The following is a 13,227-nucleotide window of genomic DNA, read 5'->3' as shown; positions in this document are numbered from 1 at the left end:
TGCGTCTTTGGCCAGTCTTTAAAAGGGCTTAGAAACAATAAACAAGCAAAAGTTATTCTGATAAATCTTTATATTTATTTTGCCTCAGGAACATCCCAAAGACCGAAGTAACCCCTGAAGGCACATGTCACCTCGGTAATAATAGGTTGTGTCAGATAGGTTTTGTCAGATAGGATGTGTCATATAATTAAGATCGCGTCTGAATTGGAATGCTCTCTTCTCTTCCCCAGATTCCAGAGCTCAAGCAACTGTTGGACTGTCTGGGGTCAGCGGATAGTCTCGAGTCCCAGCTGTCTGGTCAGGTTATCCTACACCTCGTGGAGACTGACGTCCTAGATTTGACATTGGCGCTCAACTCGACACTTAACAGTGTCCCTTCTTGCAAGTAAGTTGATACTGACATGATTACAGCTTGAGCTAATAGCACTTGCTGAGCCGCTCCTTGCTAGAATTAGTTGGGGAGAGGGGGGGGGGAGGAAGAAAACGTGGACGGGGCATAAATGGATAACGAATGTCAGCGACTAATCCCACACACACGAGATTCTCAGAACGAGAAGTTTGCAAGGAAGTAGGAACTAAGTTTGATATGTTAATAACTAGAGACTGCAACAGATAATATTTGAATTATATACAGAGAACAGTTTATACTCAGCAAATGACTCTTAATGTTATTCCATGAAGAGAGAAACGATTTCAGATTTTTTTTCTCATTGGTATTCAGAATGATTTTCTAAATACCTCTTAACTCTTTCTCTCCGTAATTATTTTTCCACGTTTTCGAAGGAATTCTTCATTTTGCTCATTTACTATTCCACTAAGCTTCAATAGCTTCAATAGCTTTGTTGTTTGTTATCAGAAAATGTTGTATTTGGTATAGAATTAAAGGGAAATGCATGCTTTTTAAAAATATAATTTAAAGTCAAGTTTTAATAAAGTAAACATTAATTTAATTTAATGAGGTCAAAATCAACGATGGTATCGTCGATTAGGAGAAAAAGAATTAAGTATGGCACGTTCGGGGACTTAGCTCTAATTATACATTGATTGATATTCGAAAAGGATGTACAGATAAGATAAATCGTTCATAAAATATGCATGTATAATGTGCAGGAAACAATTTATAGATAAAATTATATATATATATATAAGCGCCAAAGCCCTGACTGACTGTTTGACTTAAAACTAATTCTCACACCTGCCTTGGAAGAAAAATATGGAAATTAAGTATGTTCTAACTTACTGTGTACATAGAACAATTAAGCCATTAGTATTAATCCGATCGTTCACCTCGACCTCTGTTGGAAAGAAGAGTTCAAATCCCAATAAATCTCGGTATTTTTTCATTTGATCATTATTCTCCACCCATTTTCAGTCAGTGGCTTTTGTTTTTGTTTGAGAGAAACTCGAGCGTTGTGTTTGCCACATGCCATCCTATTCGTTATCAGTCATCCAACTTAATAACAGTGTTCACGTATTAGGGAGAAACATTCTTATGAATACGAGGCGCTTGTGACGATGCTTTTTGTTTCTGCAATGTGGTAGTACAGTTGTTGTAAATAGCGTTGGGGGTAGAAATAACACTATCAGATAATGTCGCTTGTATACAATGTTACATTGTTCATGGAGATGTACTTTTTGATAAGCATGAACAATAGGACATTTTTAGATGTGTGAAACCTCTATGCTTCGATATTTAAATCCCTCTATTGGTTCTTTATATATTCAAGCTTAACGCTGCTCTATTGCAGCGCTACCCTACACATAGCAATATATTAGGCTGCCAAATATCGTGCTAGCAAATGTTTGTCGTCACGATATATTGTGTTCTACAATGCCATTACAATCTATCACAAGCACAAACAAATCGTGGACGAAAATATCTCCTAATTATTACTCTTTATCGTGAAATTTGTTATCGTAGACATGACACTATTATTAAGTTCCTTAATATGTCTTTGGCTTTGATCTATTTCTGTTTCTGAACATACTGCAGCTAACTTCTGCTTCCGGTCAGGTGACTTCGAGTTATACATTTAAAATCCATTTCGATCTGGAAATCTGTCAAGTAACACTTTCCACTTTCTCCTTCCCCAATCCCTGGAGCAGAGGTTTATGTTGAATTAATCCTGTATATTACCCACACCTACATATAAAGCGAATTTATTTTCCGACTCCACTCACACACTATTCTTTCCACACCAGGTTTGGGTCTCATGGGGTATGATACACGTAGCCCACTGTACACGCCCCTAAACCTGTTTCAATACTGAAGAGAGAAAACAAATTCATGTCTTGTTTCTTTCACCACATCTACACTCCCTCGTTTGCCATGGACGTTGGTTTGATACTCATTCAACATAAACCTAGCGAGCAAGCCTGATTACTTTCATCCATTCTTTTCAGTGTAATTCTCACCCCCGCCCCCCACTCCCTTTCTACGCTCTATCTCAGCAGCAACATCAACAACAACAAAATAAGCCTGGGTATTGATCTGGTCATTTCTAAAGGGGGAAAAAATCAGACAAGAAAAAATAAAATGGGACGAGGGGAAGGGTTTTATAGGTGAGTACAGACAAAATAGCAACGAGTGTCCAGAGTGAAAGGGGGAAGGGTTTTATAGGTGAGTACAGACAAAATAGCAACGAGTGTCCAGAGTGAAAGGGGGAAGGGTTTTATAGGTGAGTACAGACAAAATAGCAACGAGTGTCCAGAGTGAAAAGGGGGAAGGGTTTTATAGGTGAGTACAGACAAAATAGCAACGAGTGTCCAGAGTGAAAAGGGGGAAGGGTTTTATAGGTGAGTACAGACAAAATAGCAACGAGTGTCCAGAGTGAAAAGGGGGAAGGGTTTTATAGGTGAGTACAGACAAAATAGCAACGAGTGTCCAGAGTGAAAGGGGGAAGGGTTTTATAGGTGAGTACAGACAAAATAGCAACGAGTGTCCAGAGTGAAAAGGGGGAAGGGTTTTATAGGTGAGTACAGACAAAATAGCAACGAGTGTCCAGAGTGAAAAGGGGGAAGGGTTTTATAGGTGAGTACAGACAAAATAGCAACGAGTGTCCAGAGTGAAAGGATGGACCTAAGTAGGTGGAGGACGAAGTCTACATACGAGGGCGTGGGAAGTAAGGCTGACTTTGTTAAATAAAACCAAGTGAACTGAGATTGGACCTCTTAGTCTGGGCGAAAGTGCATGCGCCTGTGTGTGTGTGTGTGACAGAGAGAGAGAGAGAGAGAGAAATAAGAATCTTGTTTGCTTTCATTAATAGCAAAACATCTCGCCCCCCCCCCCCCCCACCCAACCCAATATATATGTGTGTTTTAATGTAGTTAAGTTGGCACTTTGCTTGTAGCTGATGCACACAGAAGAATTCTTCAAAATGATTTACTTTTGAAACTGTCATAACGACAGCACTATTAACCTTGGAGTATTTGTTAAGCCAAATCAAATATAATTGCCTTTTTTGTAGATACAAGGGAAACAATTTGAAGAATCACTTTTTAGTCATTAATACGGTTCACTTTTATAACATTTGATGAACTGTCATCTATGATGTTCTCAAAGGACACTATTGCCATCTATGATGTACTTAAAGAACACAATATCCATCTATGATTTACTCAAAGGACACAATTGTCATCTATGATGTACTCAAAGGACACAATTGCCATCTATGATGTACTCAAAGGACACAATTGTCATCTATTATTTACTCAAAGGACACAATAGTCATCTATGATGTACTCAAAGGACACAATAGTCATCTATGATGTACTCAAAGGACACAATAGTCATCTATGATGTACTCAAAGGACACAATTGCCATCTATGATTTACTCAAAGGACACAATTGTTATCTATGATATATTCAAATGACACAATTGTCATCCTTGATGTACTCAAAGGACACAATTGTCATCTATTATTTATTCAAAGGACACAATAGTCATCTATGATGTACTCAAAGGACACAATTGTCATCTATGATGTACTCAAAGGACACAATTGTTATCTATGATATATTCAAATGACACAATTGTCATCCTTGATGTACTGAAAGGACTTAATTGTCATCTATTATTTACTCAAAGGACACAATAGTCATCTATGATGTACTAAAAGGACACAATTGTCATCTATGATATATTCAAAGGACACCATTGCCATCTATGATGTACTCAAAGGACACAATTGTTATCTATGATATATTCAAATGACACAATTGTCATCTATGATGTACTTAAAGGACACAATTGCCATCTATGATGTACTAAAAGGACACAATTGTTATCTATGATATATTCAAATGACACAATTGTCAACTATGATGTACTAAAAGGACACAATTGTCATCTATGATATATTCAAAGGACACCATTGCCATCTATGATGTACTCAAAGGACACAATTGTTATCTATGATATATTCAAATGACACAATTGTCATCTATGATGTACTAAAAGGACACAATTGTCAACTATGATGTACTAAAAGGACACAATTGTCATCTATGATGTACTAAAAGGACACAATTGTCAACTATGATGTTCTCAAAGGACACAATTGTTATCTATGATGTACTAAAAGGACACAATTGTCAACTATGATGTTCTCAAAGGACACAATTGTCAACTATGATGTACTAAAAGGACACAATTGTCAACTATGATGTTCTCAAAGGACACAATTGTTATCTATGATATATTCAAATGACACAATTGTCATCCTTGATGTACTCAAAGGACACAATTGTCAACTATGATGTACTAAAAGGACACAATTGTCAACTATGATGTTCTCAAAGGACACAATTGTTATCTATGATGTACTGAAAGGACACTACTGTTTACAGGGTTTGTTAACAGGGAGCACCAAGATGAACATTGACTGCCTCGTTCACCTGTAAAACTGTGTCATGATACTTTTGTTTGCTGGGTTTGAGGACGGGCAGATGACGAACATGTTTTTAATTGCTAGACGTTACTGCTGAAAAGTTATTTCTTTCATAAACGTTGGCAAGCTACCCACTTGTCACTAGATCTAGTGTGTAGACCGATTCGAACGTGAGATCATTTGTTTTGTTTTACGCGTTTCGGATGTTCCATCACAATTAAAGATTCTTACATCCTACCACATACAGGACGGCAGGGGTGGTGGCGGTCAGGGTTCAAACCTGGTACCATCGAGAGGACTGTCCAGAGAAAATGAAGATAGGTATATGAAACCACATAAAGCTAAGCTCGCAATGTTCTCGACAAAGAAAGGAGCGGGATATCTATGGATATTCTGGGCATAGTTGAGCCTTAAATCCACTATCATCCATGACGTGACTGCATTCCGTCAGTATTTGCATACCTTTGTCTCGGCATGTATGCAACTATCTATTCTGTTCTTATGTATGTGTGAAGATATTCTGGTCACCCAACTTATGCCAATAATTATCTTCCTACTTGCTATCAATTCATCCTTTCATCTATTCATTCCTCCATCCATCTATTCACGTGCAACACGCAGATGTATCTCCTGTCCAATCCTTACAACTAATAGCTACTTCTCAAGTCACAGTACACTCATGCTCTCTCTCTATTAGACTCTACCTTTCAGACGTATCTATTTGAACTCTCTGTCTTCTGTCCTTGCCTTATCACTGCATCTGTCTCTGCCAGCTCCCTCAAACATGCTGATATAGATCAATAAATATCATTTCGGGTTAAAGCAGCGATTTCCCCCCAAATCTTTCCCTCCCTTTGAGAGATAAATGAGATGCTAACCCACATTTCACCCATTTCTTCAAGATCTACATCAAGATGTTACATTTCCATTCTACAACTTCTAAACTTACACACAAAAAAAAAAAATGACACGCAATCTTCATGTTTATTCTCTGAATGTCAGGACGTGAATTGATAGACTTCTAAATTATTGTCTTACGCGTCACTCTCCAATGATCTTACAATACAAATGTCTCAAGTTTGAAACAAGTTTGAACTTTAAAGGGAATGCACTATAACATATTACGCTCAGCCCAACGATGAGTACTGGCCCTTTGAGAGAACTAAAGATTCTTGGTTAATTAAATAGGAAAACATACATGCGCGTTGAGCATTTATTTCCAATAAGAATGCTCTATATTGAGCAAGCGAGCAGAAGTTACATTCAGTCGTCTACGTACTTAAGTACAGATTATAGGAAAAGGAAATAGAACGATATGGGGGTTCGTGGTGGCGATACACTGGCATGTCAAGAAGAAAAGTAATAAAATACGAGTAGAATGAGAATGGAATAGACGAACTATACAGTGTCAATGACAACCTATTGAAACCACATTTATACCAACTAAATAATACAAATGAAAAAGAAACAGGTGACCTTAAGATCATCTGCTCTAGAGATTACAACGCCTGAAAGGAGAACTTTACTTTATTTACTTTTTTACTTTAATAAAACCTAACTTTCCGCTCCATGCGACAAAGTTAGGAAAGATCCTTTTACAGCGCTAATAAAGGGCACACAATTTATTACATACCATTTAAAAAAACATAACTAATCAACACTTTATATAAACATTAATTGGAGCTTTTCAGCAATATTGGAAAACGAAAAATAGGTAGCTAATTGGTGTACCTAATTAAATTTAAATCATACGTAGGCCCTACACATAATGCATAATGGTGTCAAGGTCTAGCTCCTTAATGTTCTAACAATCTAACATTTTTTTACATCGTTGATCGTTGGTTACTTTTACCAGCAACACTTTGGGTGTAGAAATAGAAATTGTATTTAGTTTTTTAAAATTTGTAACGAATCCTAAACCCCTGACTATTAGTACGGGATTAGAACTTGTTTTCTGCCTGTTAAACAGATATTTAGCTTTTTTGATACAGGTGGTTGGTTTGTAGTCATCTAAACCGGTGTAAGCTAATGAAATATTAAATGCTGGAAACTTGAACATACTTCTTTTTAAACAAAACTGAATATAAGTTTTAATTTAAAAATATACACAGCTTTTAGCCTCACTTTAGTTGTATGTACAAACCCACATTTAGTACTAATAGTTTCAACAAGACAGATGTCACATAGAATACCGCGTCTTTCAGTCACACATCTCTCGCTTGCTCTCCCTTCTTCAACGTTCACACCAATATTTACTAACTTAAACTACAACAGACCACCTTGTGGTTTTATCTCAATTCATTCAGCCTACACAGCTAAACTATACCCCCCCCCCACACTTTTACTCATGATTACACCAGAAACTACATAGCATGCTCCGGGAACTGGACAGAGTTAAAGTAGAGAGCGTGAACAAGTTCACACCCAGACATTCTGCTCAATCTGGTTTCTTGTATTTATTTAGTTCCTATATAAATGTCATTAAACAGAGTCATTCAGTTTATGTGTCCTAACCTTCTCTGCCGTTTCTCGTTCAGCCATATCACAGACAGCGGTGTAGCTACGTACCTGTGGACATGGGTAGCACGGTACCTGATGGCTCCTCACAAAGAAGGTTGTGACAAAAAGCTCTAGTCATCCTGTTTTAAAACAGTAGAACATTTACGAAGAGACATTCCAATGTTTGTAATCTCTTTACAAGTAACATTGTCACATCTCTCAATCCTTGCACGTCTTCTTGCAAAAGTAATGCACGACTCCTTTCATGACGCCCACGTGGGTGCTATTATTTTATGGACCCGTGCGCAATGAACCCTTTCCCGACATGGTTGCTACACCACTGTAAATTATAACTGGAACCTATGAAATACATAGGTCAGTGTCAGTTATCTTGTAAATTGTAACTGGAACATATGAAATACATAGGTCAGTATCGATTATCTGTAAATTGTAACTGGAACATATGAAATACATAGGTCAGTGTCAGTTATCTGTAAATTGTAACTGAAACATATGGAATACATAGGTCAGTGTCAGTTATCTGTAAATTGTAACTGAAACATATGGAATACATAGGTCAGTGTCAGTTTTATTGTAAATTGTAACTGAAACATATGGAATACATAGGTCAGTGTCAGTTATCTGTAAATTGTAACTGAAACATTTGGAATACATAGGTCAGTGTCAGTTATCTTGTAAATTGTAACTGAAACATATGGAATACATAGGTCAGTGTCAGTTATCTGTAAATTGTAACTGAAACATTTGGAATACATAGGTCAGTGTCAGTTATCTTGTAAATTGTAACTGAAACATATGAAATACATAGGTCAGTGTCAGTTATCTTGTAAATTGTAACTGAAACATATGAAATACATAGGTCAGTGTCAGTTATCTTGTAAATTGTAACTGAAACATATGGAATACATAGGTCAGTGTCAGTTATCTTGTAAATTGTAACTGAAACATATGAAATACATAGGTCAGTGTCAGTTATCTTGTAAATTGTAACTGAAACATATGGAATACATAGGTCAGTGTCAGTTATCTTGTAAATTGTAACTGAAACATATGAAATACATAGGTCAGCGTCGGTGATCTCAAGCCTACTAACAAGTTTTGTTGTTTTTTTTCAAACGTAAAATGTTGAATAAATGTGAAGATTAAAACTTTTTAGCTTTTTCTTTTGTGTGCAAGGAAATGGTGATGAACTAGCTTCATTTTTTAAAATGATTTTTTAAAGCATATTTCAATGAAACACTGGACAATCAATCACCATGACAACGATCCGATGAGAAAGGGAGGGAGAAGAGCTATTAATCGGACCGGAAATAAAGTGTCCCCGATGATTCAATGCGGTCAATGATTCTGTGAATGGGTTACTATTCTTGACGTATTGGGCCTTTCTTTCCGTGATGAGAAATCCACTATATGCTACCAAGGGCTTTAGAATCCATTTCTGGTGTATTTGTGTAACGGCTCTTGGCTCAGCTTTCGGATTATATCCAAAGTTTTTTCCCCACTCCATTCTAGTACTTACAGAGACATTCACTAGGAATCAAGCCTCATCTACACGAATACATAACATGGTTTAGATCTTTTTGTCTTCAATTGTTGTGCCGAGGAGATGCGCTCACCTTACACACGTATTTGTCGCCTCGTGCAACATTACAAACATTTGAATTTCTTCTATAATGCATTATTTCCGTTTCTGAAAGTTTGGGAATGATGTTGTAAGTGAAGGAAAGCTAATGACGCGCTCGCAACTTGTGCAGATTGATGCAGCAGTAAAAATCCGAAGAAATAAAAACCCACTGTAGCAGAGATATTGAAGGGTGACATCAAACCCACTGGAGCACACATATATTTAATGGTGTATTCAAACCCACTTATACATTTCAGACACTCCTTCAAAACAGAGACTATTATTACGCCATACACTTATCCGTTTGATAAACTAGTCGTAATAGGTTAATTTTCTATATTTTAATGTAGTCCTTGGCTTTCTTGGCTGATTCAGGCCACTCATTTATGCTTTAATGGCAATTGTTATAAAAGAGTTGAACATCTTCTAGCAAATTGATTATGAAATGTAATTTTATTTTGTGTTTAATAGATTCGATTATGTTTGGAAATCAAACGACGAGTATTCTAAAATCGTATAAAAATGTGTAATTTGAACAAACTTCCAGGAGGTGTCATTACAACAGAAGATAAGTACCGATTCATGTTTTGAATTTTGAACACTACAAGCATGAAACAGCAAAACATGAGTACTCGAACGGAGAAATTCAGTGAAGTAAATCAAAGGAGTAAAACAGTGGAAGCAGTCAGTGAAGTTAGTGGAGGAAGTCATTGGAATATGGAATAAGTCAGTGAAGTTAGTGGAGGAAGTCATTGGAATATGGAATAAGTCAGTGAAGTTAGCGGAGGAAGTCATTGGAATATGGAATAAGTCAGTGAAGTTAGTGGAGGAAGCCATTGGAATATGGAATAAGTCAGTGAAGTTAGTGGAGGAAGCCATTGGAATATGGAATAAGTCAGTGAAATTAGTGGAGGAAGCCATTGGAATATGGAATAAGTCAGTGAAGTTAGCGGAGGGAGTCATTGGAATATGGTATAAGTCAGTGAAGTTAGTGGAGGAAGTCATTGGAATATGGTATAAGTCAGTGAAGTTAGTGGAGGAAGTCATTGGAATATGGTATAAGTCAGTGAAGTTAGTGGAGGAAGTCATTGGAATATGGAATAAGTCAGTGAAGTTAGTGGAGGAAGTCATTGGAATATGGAATAAGTTAGTGAAGTTAGTGGAGGGAGCCATTGGAATATGGAATAAGTCAGTGAAGTTAGTGGAGGAAGCCATTGGAATATGGAATAAGTTAGTGAAGTTAGTGGAGGAAGTCATTGGAATATGGAATAAGTCAGTGAAGTTAGTGGAGGAAGTCATTGGAATATGGAATAAGTTAGTGAAGTTAGTGGAGGAAGTCATTGGAATATGGAATAAGTCAGTGAAGTTAGTGGAGGAAGCCATTGGAATATGGAATAAGTCAGTGAAGTTAGTGGAGGGAGTCATTGGAATATGGAATAAGTCAGTGAAGTTAGTGGAGGGAGTCATTGGAATATGGAATAAGTCAGTGAAGTTAGTGGAGGGAGTCATTGGAATATGGAATAAGTCAGTGAAGTTAGTGGAGGGAGTCATTGGAATATGGAATAAGTCAGTGAAGTTAGTGGAGGGAGCCATTGGAATATGGAATAAGTCAGTGAAGTTAGTGGAGGAAGCCATTGGAGTATGGAATAAGTCAGTGAAGTTAGTGGAGGAAGCCATTGGAATATGGAATAAGTCAGTGAAGTTAGTGGAGGGAGTCATTGGAATATGGAATAAGTCAGTGAAGTTAGTGGAGGGAGCCATTGGAATATGGAATAAGTCAGTGAAGTTAGTGGAGGGAGCCATTGGAGTATGGAATAAGTCAGTGAAATAGTCAGTGAAGGAAGTCAGTGAAATAGTCAGTGGAGAGTGTTTGATGAATCAATATCACGTGGACACCAAACGTAAAAAGTCTAGCATTGAGATCATAGATTGAGCTTGGATAGATATAGAGGTAGATATAAGAAAACAACGATGGACGTTTAGGTAAATTAATTCAACCAAATACTTACATGTGGTCTGGATGCAGCAAGGCGAATATCAACATTATAGAATCATATTCCTTTAAGTCCAATACCGACACTGAAAAAAAAGGTAATACCTACATTAAACAAAGGCAATAAATCATCCACTGCGCAGATGCAGTGAAACCAACGAAACATATTTGTGTGTGCCACTAAGCAGAAGTGCATCGCATGGCTGGGGGCTAAGTACAAGTGGGTTCTGGTCAACTGATTCTTGCAACTCATTCAGAAAATAACTCCTGGCTATTTAATGAGAGGTCAGATGGGTTAATCTTTGGGGCCAGGTCTCCAAATGCTTTAAATAATTGAGTGCTACTTAAGAGAAGTGTTTCCTAGTATTTTAGGCTCATTGGTAAATTTTAGAAAATTAAATTTTGAGTGCTGTTTTTGGCATCCACATTTAGGTTGAAGAGGACTGTTAGAGGGTGTAGGGCTAATAGTTTTAGCAGTAGCGTAGCTAGAGATTTGGGGGCCCGGGCGGGGTTTGACCTTTTTAGGGGCCCCTGCATTTTAATTTTTGACATTATGACATGAGATAATGTACTTAATAATAAATATATAAGTCTAAATCAGTAATTTTAACAAAAAATAATCATTAAGACTCTTTTAATGAATAATACCGTTGTTTATTGGTGTGACAAGTGACAAATCTCATTTCTTATCGTGCATACGGTGCAGCCAATGCATCTATAACATCAACTAGATTATTCTCGATCAATGCTGTCTAGTATTTTTGACTCCATTTGAATAGCAAGATTACATGGCATTGTCTTAATACTTCAAATTTAATGTAAAAAAAATTAGGATATTTATTTGGGAGCCTAGCTCAAGTGGGGGCCCTGGGGGACTTTCGAATTAGGACCCCTTCCCCCTAGCTACTCCACCGAGTTTTAGGATATAGTTGACTAGGAGTAGGGTCTCCGGGTTAGGGTGAAAAAAGTGTTTGCTCGTAATTAAGATTGTCAGCGTTTTAGGATTAGGTCAATATGTTTTCAATTTATTTTAGACTCCCATTTAATAAAAAGGTATACCTTAACTGCATGATTTAAACTCTAGTATTGCTTTATTCACCAATGCATCAGCACTTAATGAAGATTTCAGGTTCTCAATTAAATAACACAATGTATATAAATCTATAACATAACATACTAACATAAACGAAAGGGTGAAAAGAAAAAGCCACCCTGCTTAGTAAAACATCATAAAGCTGAAAAATGCCATAGAAAGGTTTCCTACACATCTAGATCAATCTATCTCAACAGGGTATGCCCCCTTCAGATCTAGATAAAAGGGTATTTTAGCTCTGAGATTGCTCAGATTAACTGCCCCTGAAATGCAGATTTGACAATATGCCTGGCTCCAAGTAAAAAAACAACATATTTTTTTTTTCTTTTTCTTCTTCCAGAAACTTGATTGGAGCAGTTGAAACAGTTTTTGGTCTTTTGTTGTTGGAGTCTAAAGCTGTGCTAGCCTCGGAAACAGTGTACAGATGTCCTTACACGTTAAGGTAAGGGAGATTATCCTGCTTTGACCACACTCAGACACACACACAAACTGCTACTTATCATAGAGACAAGTTATCGTGTGAGAATGGAGTCTGCTGTCGTCTTCTTTGAACCACAGGCCGACAGACAGCTTATAACCTGTCATACTCTGGTTTTTTTTTTAAAGAACGGATTTAGCCTACCATGTGTGGGATTCTATAATGTCGAAAAAGTTAAAAGTCGTAGTGGATTAGAAGTTGTCATGATGGAACTTTAGAACAAAAATACAATGTATTGATTTTATTCCTCGTTCCCAAATAAAGTCTTCATATACTGTTACTGTTAGCTAACTATTTCATAACAAAGCTGAACTTAAAACAACGGTTCCTATTTTGTTTTTAACATCGGGCATGAAATCTGTTGGAGTAATCGAAGAAATGAATGGAAATACTGAGATGAATTTGGTTAAGACATGGATCTATGATTCTTCCATCATTTCTCAGTTTTTTTCCCGCTTTTATGGCCGCTCGCATTATCATTCAATAGAAAGTGTGTTTTCTATTTTAATGGCCCAAGTTTCTAAATCAGTCTGTTATACAAACACATAAGTAAAGCGTCGATCTCCGCCATTTTCTTGTTCATTTTTCTTCCTCCAGCGTCCTACATTACGAGCGTAACGATAAAAGT

At 37.0% G+C, this 13,227-nt stretch overlaps 2 protein-coding genes across 6 annotated transcripts in view; one reads left to right on the top strand and one right to left on the bottom strand.

The window, feature by feature from the left end:
- Positions 1–13,227, top strand: part of LOC106074717 (focadhesin-like) — a 256,547-nt gene that overhangs the window by 45,791 nt on the left and 197,529 nt on the right. For all 4 annotated transcript variants that reach the window (XM_056013337.1, XM_056013354.1, XM_056013344.1 and 1 more), the window contains 2 exons: positions 231–385; positions 12,462–12,563. In XM_056013337.1, coding sequence (XP_055869312.1) covers positions 231–385; positions 12,462–12,563 — 257 coding nt within the window. The remainder of the gene's footprint in view (positions 1–230; positions 386–12,461; positions 12,564–13,227) is intronic.
- The window catches only part of LOC106074694 (FMRFamide receptor-like), a 109,331-nt gene that overhangs the window by 28,270 nt on the left and 67,834 nt on the right, over positions 1–13,227 (bottom strand). For both annotated transcript variants that reach the window (XR_008775161.1, XM_013235518.2), the window contains exon 2: positions 11,045–11,114. The gene's annotated coding sequence lies outside the window, so the exon portion shown is untranslated. The remainder of the gene's footprint in view (positions 1–11,044; positions 11,115–13,227) is intronic.

The sequence above is a fragment of the Biomphalaria glabrata genome, chromosome 1, assembly GCF_947242115.1.
Source record: "Biomphalaria glabrata chromosome 1, xgBioGlab47.1, whole genome shotgun sequence".
Classification (NCBI taxonomy): domain Eukaryota; kingdom Metazoa; phylum Mollusca; class Gastropoda; family Planorbidae; genus Biomphalaria; species Biomphalaria glabrata.
This window is presented reverse-complemented; position numbering and strand designations above follow the sequence as displayed.